At 38.5% G+C, this 17,468-nt stretch overlaps 1 protein-coding gene across 1 annotated transcript in view; it reads left to right on the top strand.

Annotated features, from left to right (window-relative positions):
• The window catches only part of LOC139746347 (activating signal cointegrator 1 complex subunit 3-like), a 114,433-nt gene extending 97,317 nt beyond the window's left edge, over positions 1-17,116 (top strand). Inside the window, 8 exon segments of the mRNA XM_071657521.1 lie at positions 773-910; positions 1,114-1,335; positions 5,837-5,988; positions 8,365-8,591; positions 11,085-11,170; positions 12,802-12,970; positions 16,185-16,364; positions 16,821-17,116. Coding sequence (XP_071513622.1) covers positions 773-910; positions 1,114-1,335; positions 5,837-5,988; positions 8,365-8,591; positions 11,085-11,170; positions 12,802-12,970; positions 16,185-16,364; positions 16,821-17,032 — 1,386 coding nt within the window. The 3' untranslated portion in view covers positions 17,033-17,116.
• Positions 17,117-17,468: the final 352 nt, after the last annotated feature.

The raw sequence follows: 17,468 nt of genomic DNA, 5'->3' as shown, positions 1-17,468 counted from the left end.
TATATGTATTATACATGACAGCTAGAGACTGAGTGTACACGAATGTGGCCTTTGTTGTCTTTTCCTAGCGCTACCTCGCACACATGTGGGGGAAAGGGGTTGTCATTTCATGTGTGGCGGGATGGCGACAGGAATGAATAAGGGCAGACAGTATGAATTTTGTACATGTGTATATATGTATATGTCTGTGTGTGTATATATATGTATACGTTGAGATGTATAGGTATGTATATGTGCTGTGTGTGGACGTGTATGTATATACATAAGTATGTAGGTGGGTTGGGCCATTTTTTCGTCTGTTTCCTTGCACTACCTCGCTAACATGGGAGACAGCGACAAAGTAAAATAAATAAATAAAAATGTAGTATATCAATATTTGATTTCCCCATGACTTGATTTTTCTTTTTTTTTTTTCAAATTATGAAGCTAAAATTGAGGAAAATGGCTAAGACAGGATATTGTGTAATTATCATTTGTGTAGCACAGGGAGAAAGTTTTGCACTTCTGTTATCCCATTTCTAAACCTTGTTTACATATATCATCTTTACTCATGTATATATGCACACACACACACACCAACCAAAGCCAGATACCCATTAATCAACCATCCTTTAGGGAAGGATGAACACTTGGGTTGGGTGGAGACTGACCACCAGGCCTAGAGTTAAAACCCAAGCATGCCTGACCTTGTGTTGGCATCTGCTGATTCATGTTCAGTTTTGTTAACCACTACACCATGGAGTGTGTACTGTAGTTCTTTGTTTTCTTTCAGGATAACCGTGCTGTACAAGCAACTCCTTTGGGGTGCATTGCCTCATTCTACTATTTGTCACATCAAACCATTCAGATGTTTCAGGAAAAACTTAATCCCACACTTCTCATGGAAGACCTTCTGGACCTTCTCACACAGGTCAGTTTTTGTATTTAGTTACATAAACTATCATGACCTTATACACTATTGGAAATATTCAGAGAAGTTTAATATACAGGTGATAAGTTTTCATAAATACGGTATTGTGGACTTGTATCTCTAGGTAAGATTTAGAAAGCTAGACTGAAAAATATATAATATATTAACAGTGATAGTGTACTTCATCTTGCTATTTATTCCAGGTTCATGAGTATGATGAATTGCCAGTTCGTCACAATGAAGATAACATGAATGGGGAGCTAGCCAAATCTTGTCCCATTGAGGTAAATCCATACACCTATGACTCATCACACACAAAGGCTCACCTTTTACTGCAAGCTCACATGTCCCGTCTTCCATTACCATGTGTAGACTACCTCACTGACACGAAGTCTGTTCTTGACCAAGCTATAAGAATTTTGCAGGTAAGACATGTGATGTAGAGACAAGTGATTACATTGTTAGGAGAGATAACTTGATAGTAGTTTTCAGATAAAGAGTTTAGTATATACGTTTACAAGAGCATAGCAGATTGCATTACTGCTTGTGGGGATTATATAATAAAAAGTTTAGAAATTTTAATGTGTTGATTTTCAAAAGTTGTAGATTGGATAACACATGGTAAAACCTTCATAGTCTCTTCCTGTGATACATTAATTTGATTTTCATAAGATTTAAAACTTTATTACTTTCAAGAATTTTTGCCGATAAGACAGTAGTTGCAGATGAATATAATTACAGTGTCGGGACAGAAAGCTTAATAGTCGTTTTCTGGTAAAAGTCAAAGGCTTTGATTATAAGTTGCTTTTATTATAAGTTGCAAATGGGGATTTTATAATAAAAGGTTTAGAAATGTTTGCTGCGTATAAAGATTTTAAAAAGTTGAAGAATAGATAGCATATGGTCAAAACTTTATTCTCTTTTTATATTTTATTATTTTATTATACTTTGTCGCTGTCTCCCGCATTAGCGAGGTAGCGCAAGGAAACAGACAAAAGAATGGCCCAGCCCACCCACATACACATGTATATACATACGTGTCCACACACGCATATATTTATACCTATACATCTCAACGTATACATATATATACACACTCAGACATTTTTTTTTTTTTTTTTTTTTTTTATACTTTGTCGCTGTCTCCCGCGTTTGCGAGGTAGCGCAAGGAAACAGACGAAAGAAATGGCCCAACCCCCCCCCCCCCCCCCCCCATACACATGTACATACACACGTCCACACACGCAAATATACATACCTACACAGCCTTCCATGGTTTACCCCAGACGCTTCACATGCCTTGCTTCAATCCACTGACAGCACGTCAACCCCTGTATACCACATGACTCCAATTCACTCTATTTCTTGCCCTCCTTTCACCCTCCTGCATGTTCAGGCCCCGATCACACAAAATCCTTTTCACTCCATCTTTCCACCTCCAATTTGGTCTCCCTCTTCTCCTCGTTCCCTCCACCTCCGACACATATATCCTCTTGGTCAATCTCTCCTCACTCATTCTCTCCATGTGCCCAAACCATTTCAAAACACCCTCTTCTGCTCTCTCAACCACGCTCTTTTTATTTCCACACATCTCTCTTACCCTTACGTTACTTACTCGATCAAACCACCTCACACCACACATTGTCCTCAAACATCTCATTTCCAGCACATCCATCCTCCTGCGCACATCTCTATCCATAGCCCACGCCTCGCAACCATACAACATTGTTGGAACCACTATTCCCTCAAACATACCCATTTTTGCTTTCCGAGATAATGTTCTCGACTTCCACACATTTTTCAAGGCTCCCAAAATTTTCGCCCCCTCCCCCACCCTATGATCCACTTCCGCTTCCATGGTTCCATCCGCTGACAGATCCACTCCCAGATATCTAAAACACTTCACTTCCTCCAGTTTTTCTCCATTCAAACTCACCTCCCAATTGACTTGACCCTCACCCCTACTGTACCTAATAACCTTGCTCTTATTCACATTTACTCTCAACTTTCTTCTTCCACACACTTTACCAAACTCAGTCACCAGCTTCTGCAGTTTCTCACATGAATCAGCCACCAGCGCTGTATCATCAGCGAACAACAACTGACTCACTTCCCAAGCTCTCTCATCCCCAACAGACTTCATACTTGCCCCTCTTTCCAGGACTCTTGCATTTACCTCCCTTACAACCCCATCCATAAACAAATTAAACAACCATGGAGACATCACACACCCCTGCCGCAAACCTACATTCACTGAGAACCAATCACTTTCCTCTCTTCCTACACGTACACATGCCTTACATCCTCGATAAAAACTTTTCACTGCTTCTAACAACTTGCCTCCCACACCATATATTCTTAATACCTTCCACAGAGCATCTCTATCAACTCTATCATATGCCTTCTCCAGATCCATAAATGCTACATACAAACTCAGACATATACATATATATACACACTCAGACATATACATATATACACATGTACATAATTCATACTGTTTGCCCTTATTCATTCCTGTCGCCTCCCCGCCACACATGAAATGCTAACCCTCTCCCCCTGCATGTGCACGAAGTAATGCTAGGAAAAGACAACAAAGGCTACATTCATTCACACTCAGTCTCTAACTGTCATGTAAAATGCACCGAAACCACAGCTCCCTTTCTACATCCAGGCCCCACAAAACTTTTCATGGTTTACCCCAGACGCTTCATGTGCCTGGTTCAGTCCATTGACAGCATGTCGACCCCGGTATACCACATCATTCCAATTCACACTATTCCTTGCACGGCTTTCACCCTCCTGCATGTTCAGGCCCCGATCACTCAAAATCTTTTTCACTCCATCTTTCCACCTCCAATTTGGTCTCCCACTTCTCCTCGTTCCCTCCACCTCTGACACATATATCCTCTTTGTCAATCTTTCCTCACTCATTCTTTCCATGTGACCAACCTTTTCAATACACCCTCTTCTGCTCTCTCAACCACACTCTTTTTATTACCACACATCTCTCTTACCCTTTCATTACTTACTTGATCAAACCACCTCACACCACATATTGTCCCCAAACATCTCATTTCCAGCACATCCACCCTCCTCCGCACAACTATATCTATAGCCCACACCTCACAACAATATAACATTGTTGGAACCACTATTCCTTCAAACTTACCCATTTTTGCTTCCCAAGATAACGTTCTCAACTTCCACACATTTTTCAACGCTCCCAGAACTTTCGCCCCCTCCCCACCCTATGATTCATTTCCGCTTCCATGGTTCCATCCGCTGCCCAATCCACTCCCAGATATCTAAAATACTTCACTTCCTCCAGTTTTTCTCCATTCAAACTTACCTCCCAGTTGACTTGTCCCTCAACCCTACTGTACCTAATAACCTTGCTCATTCATATTTACTCTCATATAATTAGAATATTTGAAAGGGTGATGAATGAATAAATAATTGAACACATTATTAAAAACAATTTAAGGAATGAAGGATGGCACACATTTTTATCTGGTAAAAGTATTCAATAATAGTAACTGATAAAGTATAATGACATTTATGAAACTTTAACACAGTGGAAGAGATTGGACATTTTTCTAGATTTTGAAAAAGTGTATGACAAAGTGAATTATAGTGCTCGTAGAAAAAGTTGCAAAACAAAACATTAAAGGCAAATTAGGATTTTGGATTGAAGAGTTTTTAACTAACAGAAAAATCAGGGGTGTGATTATGATGATGTTCTTTTAGTGTAGCACAGGGAGCTGGATTACTTGCAATATTTTTTCATCAGTTGTCATATCAGATATAGAAAAGGATATAAGAAATAGTGTAAGTAGATGTTTTGCAGGTGACACAAGTAGGCAGAACTTATGATAGATAACATCTAGGTCTTTGTTTAATTTTTTTCATACCATTTGCCATTTCGTGTTAGCGAGGTAGCATTAAGAACAGAGGTCTGAGCACTTGGCCCTCTTTCCTGTTCCTTCTTTTGGAAAATTGAAAACAAGAGGGGAGAATTTCCAGCCCCCCGCTCCCTCCCCTTTTAGTTGCATTCTATGACACGCAGGGAATATGTTGGAAGTATTCTTTCTCCACTATCCCCATTGTTTAATTTTTTCTGGTCTTTTTCTGTACCCACTGTTTTACTGTGTCATCTGCAAAACACAAGACTAGATTTTCAGTATTTCCCTGTGTCAATATGAATTCATGATTATAAAATTTATTGAAAGTAATACACCAGAAAGCATGTCTGTTTCATCAGACACACCTCTGTTTGCCTGTACTCTGAATTTTCTGTTGGTGAAAAACCTTTCAATCTATTTTCCTAGTTTTCCTTATACATTTTCCTAACACTTTCTGTAATAACACTCAGTATATTACTTTGTCAAATGCTTTTGCATTAGTAGAATTTAGAAAAAAAATGGTGACCATTCTCATCCCTTGCATGAGAGTTTTACAACCTCTAGTAATCTAGTAGTTTTGTTTTCATTCTTTTATCTAGTATAGATCTCTCTGTACTGGCCCTCATTTATGAAGTCATTTCTAACAGGATGTTCCATAATTTGTTTCTTTATCACCCCTTCTTAAATCTCAATTATATATTGTGAGATTGATTGACTATATTGTTTTGGATCCCCCTTTGTGAATTGTGTGTACCATTTTGTGTATATCTGTTGTACGGAATTGATACATACTATGTCTCAATAACATATCGGAGGTTTTGCTATTGTTATCTTTGTCTTTTTCTGAGTTCAAGTGGATATACAGTGCTGTACCTTCATGAACCTTATTTTCATAGATATGAAAATGCAGAATTTGGTGAGGTATCCTCAATATGGCAATGATACTGTATTCATAAAGTATTGCAATTGATATTTTACTCTTTTGTATTGTAATTACTATGGATTGTTTCCTTCTTTTCAGGCCATGTTAGACATATGTGGATGTGCAGGGTGGCTCGCAGCTGCTCTCCAGGTTCAAGTTTTAATGCAGATGGTTACGCAGGCTCGATGGCATACTGATAATTCTCTCCTTACTCTCCCACACATCAACTCGGATTCTCTGTATTGTTTTAAGTTAGTTTAATATATTTCCTTGTAAACATATTGTCTTTAGTTCTTTTGTTATGAAAATGTGTAATGAAGAGTATCTTCACATGTATTATATATAGGACATGTCTAATTTTTTCAGTAATGCCACCTTCTCAAGCATAGGTAATTATTAATGCTTAGGCTTATTAGCATTAGCACCATCTTGGTCTCTTGGATGACATCCTGAAGAGCTAAAATACAGCTTCATATAAGAAATTAACTAGATTGTTAATTAGCTCGGTTGCAGTGTAAACAGATTTTGACACCTTTGCGCTGCTAACAGCAAAATGTGCTGGACCACGAAAGTTGCCAGACCACAGAGCACAGGATTAGAGAGGTACAACCTGTATTATATTGAATTACATAACATATACAGCCACTCCCCGACATATGTCCGAGTTCCATGTTCATCAACTGCTCAAATCTCAAAATGGACAAAAGTTGGACACACCTTTAAAATCAAGTGTCATAACCAATAAGCAAGCTAGTGCTATCTATATGAGATGGAGAAATTAACTTTAAGGATGTAAGATCAGATTCAGTATTGTTTACCACTAAGTCTCATGGTGATACAAGTGAAGGCTAGAAGTCTCTTCATAGGCATTAAAGGAAAGTATGGTAATTTGTGGCCAGTCAAGGGTGTTTCAATAGATTTAAGGCTCATGTTAATTTTTTAATGTTAAAGTGAGTGGTAAGTCTGTGTGGATGAGGCAAATGCCTTTTGTTATAGTTTTATAAATTGCATGAGAACAACATGTGTGAAGTGGTTTGAGTAAGTAATAAAAGGGTAAGAGAGAGGTTTGGTAACAAAAAAAAAGTGTGGTTGAAGGAGCTGAAATATATATGTTGAAATGGTCTGGACATATTAAGAGTATGAGTGAGGACACAAGAAAAGTGGTACACATGAGATTTCTAGGTAGAGATGGAGTAAGTATTTTGAAGGTTGTTGAATGTTTTTGATGATAGAGGGGTAGATGTGGGGTGTTTTGGTCGGGGTGGTGTGTTAAGTGAGAGAGTCAAGGAGAGCTGTTTAGTGAAGAGACTATTGGTGATGAAAGCCTCCCAGAAGATGAAATCTAGCAAGGTGACAGGAGTGGATGGTATTGCAGTGGAATTTATTGAGAAAGAGGGTGACTGCGTTGTTGGTTGGTTGGTAAGGATATTCATTGTATGTATGGATCATGGTGAGGTGCCTGAGGATTGGCAGAATGCATGTATAGTGCCATTGTTCAAAGGCAAAGGGGATAGAGGTGAGTGTTCAACCTACAGAGACATGTTTGTTGAGTATACCTGGAAAATTGTATGGGAGGGTATTAATTGAGAGGGTGAAGGCATGTACAGAGCATCAGATCTGGGAGGAGCAGTGTGGTTTCGGAAGTGGTGAGGATGTGTGGACCAAGTTTTTACTCTGATGAATGTGTGTGAGAAATACTTAGAAAAACAGTGGATTTGTATGTGGCTTTTATGGATCTGGAGAAGGTATATGATAGGGATGATAGAGATGCTTTGTGGAAGGTCTTAAGAATATATGGTGTGGGCAGTAAGCTGCTGGAAACGGTGAGAAGATTTTATCAAGGGTGTAAAGCATGTGTACGAGTAGGAAGAGAGTGATTGGTTCCCAGTGAAGATCAGTGTGCAGCAGGGGTGTGTGATGTCGCCATGGTCGTTTAATTAGTTTATGGAGGGTGTGGTTAGGGGGTAAATGAAAGAGTTTTGGGGAGAGGGGCAAGTATGCAGTATGTTGGGGATGAAAGGCCTGGAAGTGGCTGATTTGAGTGAGAAACTGCAGAGGTTGATGACTGAGTTTGGAAAAGTGTGAGAAAGGAGAAAGTTGAGAGTAAATGTGAAGAAGAGCAAGGTTATTAGGTTCAGCAGGAGAGTTTTGAAGTCATGCAAGGTTATAGGGCCACCCTTAGATATAGCTTACATACGCAGGCAGTTTTATTACCTTTTCAGTAACTTATAAAATTTTTCATGAAATTTTTTTTGTTGAATTTTAAGAGTTACAGTATTTTTACCTCAGGAGATTCTTTATGGAAATTTTATATGATACTGAAAAAATTCAAATCACTACATTATAATGCCATTATATTAGTTGTCGTCTTTTCATTCTAGGTAAAACCTTTACAGTACTTTAAAGGTTGTATGGTAGCAAGCCTATCCCAGGAAATTAGGTGTCCCATGCCTTTACCAACTTGTGGTGTTAAGCTTGGGGACTGCAGGTCTGCAAAATTAATTCCCACAAGAGGCATATGTTCATTTCATATACCCCACATAGAAGGGAAAGTTCATGAAAATATATATAATACAGCAATTCCTCTGAAAATTGTTCTTCTTCAGTCAACTATACCTTCTCTGCAGACATAGAGGCAGCAGTATCCAGTGTCTGCCAGAACTAGTGCACGTTATAGGTGGGAAATATGAGAAGCTAGCAGCAATGTTACGTCAAGAATTGGAGGAGAGCCAAATAGAGAATGTGTTCAAGACTCTTCAGCAGCTGCCTATCTTGAATGTTAACATTACAGTGAAAGGCACATGGGGCAGTAATGAAAATGAGTTTCAAGCCAAGGTTAATATCAAGATGAATGGTAAGAAACTTTGTCTCAAGTTTTATGTTGTGACAGTGTACTTGCATGCAGATGTTTCTTGGAAATTCTGCATATAGGAATATTTTTCTTCTCAATAGAGGATTTACATATTGTGTGGAAGATTGCGGTATTGTACTATTATTTATCAGTGCATAAAATGTTTGTCCATGTGGAATAGATTAGTATAACATACTCTTAACTTGTAGTGAATGATAATGTTGGCTACATTATTTAGTACAAAAATCTAAGAGTATTAATGTACTCTCATAAGTTCATATATTTAGAGCATAATTTTGTACGAATATCAGTACTGCAGTTTGAAGGATAGATACCGTAGATTATGTTCTATAATTTTATGATATCCCGAAGATATTTTCCCTTTTTTCCTTATCACTTAGGTCTTGGACAATAATGATATCTGATTTTTTTTATATCCATGAAGTATTGTCATCCTTGCTGGTGACTGGTCACAACTCGTGCTTAGCAGATCGAGCTGAAGCAAACAGAGATTGACTATTTTAGTGGCCAGAAAATTAATGAGAGTAACTTCAGAAATAGTAAAGTGGGAACAGGCATTCTTGTCAATTTCTATTTTACCATTGCATCCTGTCTTGAATAGGCCATATACTTTTATTTGAATAGTCTAAGATTTATGTAAATTTTTACTCTATAGGAATTATTCCTGAAGGTTTGCACTAACTGTCCAAACTTTATCAGAAAATTGATTGGACTTTAGGCCCATCTGCTACCAGGTTTTTTAATAATAATGCTGTTGACATTAAGCTACCTCAGAAAAAAAAAATAGCATCTTCAGGTGTTAAGGGTAGTTCTAAGACAACATACACACTTACTGTGTATATGGCTCATCAGAAGACTGGGAAGCAGTGCACTTTGAAGACTTCCAGCCTTTTATTGGAACTTACGGGCTCGCTCTCTTATGGATATGGCTGAATGTCAATAGATTAAGCACATCAGTGTGGTCCAGAGGAGGGCAGGTATTTCTTTCCTTAGGTTCATTCAGGGGCTTCTGCTGTAAGATTGATTTCATAATGAAAATACTTCCCCTAGAAGTGAACATAAAACAGTGTGGATAGATATGAATTACAGTGGCTTGACCTTTTCTATCTATATATCTATATCTTTGATGCCTTTTCCCGCCAGGAACTTGCATCCACTTATCTCTGTCCTCACATGCCTCTCTCGCATACACCATTCCACACATTCTTCCACTGTTTCTCTCCCTCCATCTTATTTGCCTATGTCACAGGTGGTCATCTGCTCACACCAACCCCTTAAGTTGTACTATCATACTTCCTCCTTTGGATTCAGCAACTCCCCTTCCATACTTCTCACATTAACTTTTCCACTCTTACATCCACCTCTTTCCTTTTTCACCTCCTTCCAGTATAGTTTCTTATTATCCTGAAACTTTTCATGTAACTTCCTTCCAAAATCTTCATCTACTCTTTGCTTTCCTCTATCAGCTTCTTAACTTTCCATTTACGTATTTTGTATTCTTCTCTCCTTTGCTTAACCTTTTAACTCTTACAAGTCTTTTATAAAGTTGGGTAATGAGCATTATGTTTTACAGTTGAATGTATTGGCTTGGATTATTTAGGGTTGTCATAAACTTTCTTCTTTAAGACCCTCTAGGTTTAATGAGATCTTAGTTACATGTAAATAAGCTTGATTTAGCTAGGTTTTAAACCCATAAATTAAAGCAGATTCAGTTGCTTTCATCAATGAATCTGTACTTCATATAAATCATCATCCTCAGGTCTACTTTGATTTTAATAATTTTTTTTTGCTTTCCCCCATTCTCCTCTCCAACTTAGATATCATGGCAATCTGCTTTGAATGTTTTTGTTGCCTTGTCTTGATCTTCATCATATATGTTAAGGATTCCAGTGTAACATACTGACCTGAGGAGCCTCTGAAAGTGAGTAAATCCATCTTATCCATTTAGAAAAAAGCATGTACGCCTGCTCCTCCTTTTATTATTGGTAAAACACCAGTACTTGACTATTTTACTTATTAAACACATGAGGATTTACAGGTGCAATGTAGGTGTTGGGTTGGAAAAGAAGGTTCACGTCCATATCAGTTTGAAGCATTTTGTAAGACAGTGGACAATGTGCTGCTGAAGTTGGGCCATGCTTCACTAGAATTGATAGACATTGTATTTCAGGAAGCCCCAAGATAACCATTAGAAATCTTGGAAGTGCTCATTCTCTCAAAAAAGATAGAATAATTCCCACTCCCTGCATTAGCTGGTTATTAACTTGATTATACTTTCTGTCCTATTCTTTAATTTAAATTGTAGTGTTATGTTAGGATATTGGATGGGTTAGTGACATAGAATATGACCACTTGAGCAGGCCCAATTCTTCTTCAATTCTCATTGGCTTTCTGATTTTATATTTCTTTCCCTGTACAGTGGATGCTTTTGGTAGTCTTTATTTCTTTAAACTTTTTGTTTTATATTTTACACAGAGGAGAATCGTAAAGACAGTGACTGGATTCAGGTTCATGCAGATCAGGAATATACTCTGGTTGTCAATCTTCACCGGGTCAACAAGGTAAATATTTTTTTTCCAGAACAATTTCTCTTCTTTTGCTTTAACAAATTAGGTTCAGGAACAGATAAACAGTGGCTTTTTATTTGCACAAATTCACACTCCACTGCATATGTATACTACACCAAAACCAAAGTCCACCATCCAAAGCCAAGCCCCACAAACAGTTACATTTATTTTATTATATTTAATCGTCGTCTCTTGTGTTAACAAGGTAGCACAAGGAAACAGACAAAAGAAAGGCCCAACCCACCCACCTACTCATGTATATAAATAGACGCCCTTACATGCACATATACAAGCCTATACATTTCAATGTATACATACATATACATACACAGACATAAACATATTCATACTTGCTGCCATCATCCATTCCCATCACCACCCTGCCACACATGAAATAGCACACACACACACCCCGTGAGGTAGCACTACAAAAAGACAAAAAGTCCACATTCGTTCACACTCAGTCTCTAGCTGTCATGTGTAATGCACTGAAACCACAGCTCCCTTTTCTAATCCAGACCCCACAAAACTTTCCATGGTTTACCCCAGATGCTTCACATGCCCTGGTTCAATCCATTGACAGCACATCGACCCCAGTATACCACATCATTACAATTCACTCTATCCTTTGCATGCCTTTCACCCTCTTGCATCTTCAGGCTCTGATCACTCAAAATCTTTTTTCACTCCATCCGTCCACCTCCAGTTTGATCTCCCACTTCTCATTCCCTCTACCTCTGACACATATATCCTCTTTGTCAATCTTTCCTCACTCGTTCTCTCCATGTGACCAAACCATTTCAACACATCCTCTTCTGTTCTCTCAACCACACTCTTTTTATTACCACACATCTCTCTTACCCTTTCATTACTTACTCGATCAAACCACCTCACACCACATATTGTCCTCAAACATTTCATTTCCAACACATCCACCCTCCTCCACACAACCCTATCTATAGCCCATGCCTCACAACCATATAATATATATATATATTATATGTTCCTTCCATGCCTCTCACTCTCCTATATATTCAGGACCCCCTACTTGGTATTAGAGAATGCTACCCGCTAGGCGATCATAGCCTAGTGGTTAGTTAGTAGTAGGCTGGGTCTTTCTTTGTCTGTTTCCTGGCGCTACCTTGCTAAAGTGTGAAATGGTGATCAAGTATTATATAATTTACATACATATCTGCACTTTAGATTTGCTTCCAGAAGGTGGTAGTTGCATGAAGCAAATGCCTGCAGTGGCCATGGCAGCACTTGGGAGCCATGCATATGCCAGAATAATAGCAGGGAGTTCAAAATACTCCCGGAAATATTAACACTTGATATGACAGCTCCATGTACCAGGTAAATCATCAGTGATATACCCAGCATTTAAGGGTTGATCTTGCTGGCACTGAAAGTTTCCAGTCTTATTCCATCACTTTATGATTTATTAACTTTTTTTCCTCTTCTTATTTGCAGTTTCATTTTTAATATAAAAGGCCATACTTTTTTATTCTCATTTCTTTTCAGTTTACATATTTTCCTGATTTGATAAGTATGTTTTGCTGTTGTAAAGAAAACCAGTGATATACTTCATCTTGCAAAAGAAACATGGAAACCTGTTTTTAATGCAGACTCGAGACTTCCGCGTTTGTGCACCGAAGTTCCCAAAGGCAAAGGATGAGGGCTGGTTTGTAGTGTTGGGTGAAGTAGAATCTGGAGAGCTACTGGCATTGAAGAGAGTACCACCTGTACGTGGCAGATCAACACAAATGCTTTCCTTTAGGACACCAGATATTACAGGTAGTTTAGTATTGTCTTTAAGTATAATATGTGGATCCAGCCAAAGAAAGATATTCATGCTAAAGTTGTAGTGAAGAGAAAAAGTTTGTTTCTCTATCAACACTGTTGATTGCATAATAGTATTTTCATTAAATCTCAGGCAACAGTCAGACACTCAAGTGCTTAAGAAGAGACAAATCCTCTGCTTTCATACAAACTTGCAGGAAGTGAAATACATTTCCATTCTTGGAAACCTTAAACACCAGAATTTATATTGTAAGGTTATATAACAAACAAAAGTGGTTCCAGACTTGTATTTGGACAGACTGAACATGAGAGTTATTAGGTACAGTAGGGCTGAGGGACAAGGCAATTGGGAGGTAAGTTTGAATGGAGAAAAACTGGAGGAAGTGAAGTGTTTTAGATATCTGGGAGTGGATTTGGCAACGGATGGAACCATAGAAGCGGAAGTGAATCATAGGGTGGGGGAGGGGGTGAAAGTTCTGGGAACGTTGAAAAATGTGTGGAAGCCAGAAAACGTTATCTTGGAAAGCAAAAATGGGTATGTTTGAAGGAATAGTGGTTCCAACAATGATATATGGTTGCAAGGCGTGGGCTATAGATAGAGTTGTGTAGAGGGGGTGGATGTGCTGAAAATGAGATGTTTGAGGATAATATGTGGTGTGAGGTGGTTTGATCGAGTAAGTAATGAAAGGGTAAGAGAGACGTGTGGTAATAAAAAGAGTGTGGTTGAGAGAGAAGAGCATGTTTTGAAATGGTTTGGTCACATGGAGAGAATGAGTGAGGAAAGATTGACAAAAAGGATATATGTGTCAGAGGTGGAGGGAAAGAGAAGTGGGAGACCAAATTGGAGGTGGAAAGATGGAGTGAAAAAGATTTTGAGTGATCGGGGCCTGAATATGCAGTAGGGTGAAAGGCGTGCAAGGAATAGAGTGAATGGGAACGATGTGGTATACCGGGGTCAATGTGCTGTCAATGGATTGAACCAGAGCATGTGAAGCGTCTGGGGTAAACCATGGAAAGTTCTGTGGGGCCTGGACGTGGAAAGGTAGCTGTGGTTTCGGTGAATTATACATGACAGCAAGAGACTGAGTGTGAACGAATGTGGCCCTCGTTGTCTTTTCTTAGTGCTACCTCGCGCACATGCGGGGGGGAGGGGGTTGTTATTTCATGTGTGGCGGGGTGGCAACGGGAATGAATGAGGACAGAGAGTATGAATTATGTATATGTGTATATGTCTGTGTGTATATATATATGTATACATTGAGATGTATAGGTATGTATATGTGCGCATGTGGACGGGTATGTATATACATGTGTATGTGGATGGGTTGGGCCATTCTTTCGTCTGTTTCCTTGCGCTACCTCGCTAACACGGGAGACAGCAACAAAGTATGATAAATAAATAAATATGAACATGAGAGTCAGCATTGATGGCTGCATAAGGTGGAGACTGGTGTGTAGAGGGTGAGAATTATTGACTAGTTTAACACATGAACTGTACTGGACTGGCTACTTTTGTTTGGAGTGGCCAGCTTGATTTCTTAACTACCTGAACCCACTATTGAGTTTCCCAGATTCCTGATTCCTGTCAAATACTGAAAAATGAAGTGTGGAAGTATAAATTAAGGATAGCAGTCATGGACCTCCATGGTGTAATGGTTAATGTTACTGATTGTGACACATTCACGGACTGCCTAGGATTGAGAACATAGGTTTGAATCGTGGCAGAGGCATTTGGTTCATAGTCCACCCAGCTGTTCATCCACACCTAGGGTTGTTAGATAAAATGGATACCTAGCTTAGGCTATACCACATCGTTCTAATTCACTCTGATCCTTACACGCCTATCACCCTCCTGTATGTTCAGGCCCCAATCACTCAAAATCTTTTTCACTCCATCCTTCCCCCTCCAGTTTAGTCTCCTGCTTCTCCTTGTTCCCTCCACCTCTGATGCATATCCTCTTTGTCAATCTTTCCTCACTCATTCTCTCCATATGTTCAGACCATTTCAACATACCCTCTTCTGCTCTCTCAACCATACACTTTTTATTTCCACACATCTCTCTTACCCTTTCACTACTTACTTGATCAAACCACCTCACACCACGTATTGTCCTCAAATATTTCATTTCCAACACATCCACCCTCCTCCGAACAACCTTATCTATAGCCCATGCCTTGCACACCACCCTCCTCCGAACAACCTTATCTATAGCCCATGCCTTGCATCCATATAACATTGTTGGAACTACTATTCCTTCAAACATATCCACTTTTGCTCTCCAAGATAATGTTCTCTTCTTCTACACATTCTTCATTGCTCCCTGAATCTTCGCCCCCTCCCCCACCCTGTGACTCACTTCCACTTCCATGATTCCATTCACTGCCAAAGTCATTCCCAGATATCTGAAACACTTCACTTCCTCCAATTTTTCTCCATTCTAACTTACATCCTATCTAACTTGTCCCTCAACCCTGCTAATCCTTGCTCTTATTCACATTTACTCTCAAGTCTCTCCTTTTGCACGTCCCTCAACCCTGCTGATCCTTGCTCTTATTCACATTTACACTCCACTCTCTCCTTTTGCACTCTTTTCCAAACTCAGTCACCAACTTCTACAGTTTCTCACTCGAATCAGCCACCAGTGCTGTATTATCGGCAAATGACAACTGACTCACTTCCCAGGCCCTCTCATTCCCGAAACTCTTGCATTGACCTCCCTAACCACTCCCTCCTTAAACATATAACTTTTTTTGTGCACCATGATCTTTTCTAACCGTGACCACTTTTAGGTTGATACCTTCTGTGAAATCTTAGTTGCCAGGTAGGCAGTAATGAGTGGTGTCAATGACAGCATTCCCCTGCTAGTATCTGACTAGTTAGGAAGATAGCAACAGGTGGGAGAGCCAATATTCCCTTATTAACTAAGAAAGACAAGGGTTAGGTTCTAACCCCAGTTGATTGAAGAAAATCCTAGAGAATCTCGCATGCTTGCATGAAACCACATTGTTTTTAAATTTCAAAACCTACTGTGTTATATTTTTCAGTATAACTTTCCATAGATTTTACTCTACTTTTTTGAGGAAAGTAGGAAGATAGGAAAACTTTTAAATTACATTATCAAGACAGTCAGACTCCAAAACAAATGATGATATTTATGTATTCAAATTTATTACCTCTTTTTACATGAGAAATTTGCCTTTATTTCAGGGAATGCAGTATTGACATTATATGTGATGTCAGACAGCTATCTTGGCTTGGACCAACAGTATGACATTCCATTAAAAATTACTGTTGCTAGTCAGGAGGCCGAGGTTACTTCGAAGATTACTGCTGTTCTTAATGAGACACACAAAGAAATGCAGCAGAAATGGCTTCCTCCTCCTTCAGGTAATAGTATAAACTAATAAAATTAGTACAGTTAACAATCATTCTTTAGCAGCATGATGAATCCTTGGAGCAGCAGTGTGAGAGAGGGTATTAATTTGCATGTTTCAGTTCTTTCATGAGCCATTCTGCTATATGGCAGGAGGAAACTCATAAATTATCTCTGTTCTTTTGTGCCTGTTCCTACCTAGAATTCTCTCAGGGGGTGGCCATGGCAATATTCTCTGTAAGTAGTAAACTCTAGTGCCATTAGTGCATACCCTGATAACCCAGGCGGATTGTACTGTTAATATACCTCCCTGGACATTGGCTGCCTACCAACTAATACCTACTTAGAAAAAGAAAAATACAAACATTTCTGGGTTGTTCCTTTATTGTGTTGTACATCATGTTAATACATATAATTCAAACTGTCTAAACCTATTTTTATTTCTTAATTTCAAAATTATTTTCCAACAGGTATCTTACCTGCCATGACGAGTCCTGGAGGAAGTTTTGAGCCAAAAGCATTGGAAACTGAAACATCCATTGATTCCAACATCCAAATAGATGATATGACGTGGAAATCAGAAAATAAAGCTGAGGATGGCAAACAGCAGCGCATTACAAATAGAAATAAAAAACAAGTTCAAAATCAAACTTGGGGAAGCTATGAAGGGGAAGGTATATGATAGAATTTATTGCTTAGTAACCAGTTGACTACATGAAACTTGTAACACTGGTTTTAACGCTTTTTTTTTTTTTTTTTTTTTTTTTTTTCCAAAAGTAGAATCTTTCAATTCTTCGAAATTATTACTCGGAGTTAGAAGTGATACTTGAATATTAATCAACTTTAATCAGTTCATGTAAATTGCAGAATTTTCTTTTCAAAGATATTAAAATTAATTTTTTATGTTCATAGCTTCAAGGAAACTATTATACAAATAAAACGATTTTACTAGAAACATTTGTTCAAAAAGAAATGGAAAAAAAAAAAAGGTTCAAAAAATGTTTATAGTTCATATTTATCGATGCCAAATATCAAATTTATACATTAGGAACTAGAAATGTTTGTGAAATAAGCAGTGTTATGTGATATGCAATGATACCACTTTATAAAACATTACA

The sequence above is a fragment of the Panulirus ornatus genome, chromosome 64 (genome assembly GCF_036320965.1).
Source record: "Panulirus ornatus isolate Po-2019 chromosome 64, ASM3632096v1, whole genome shotgun sequence".
Taxonomy (NCBI): Eukaryota; Metazoa; Arthropoda; class Malacostraca; order Decapoda; family Palinuridae; genus Panulirus; species Panulirus ornatus.
This window is presented reverse-complemented; position numbering and strand designations above follow the sequence as displayed.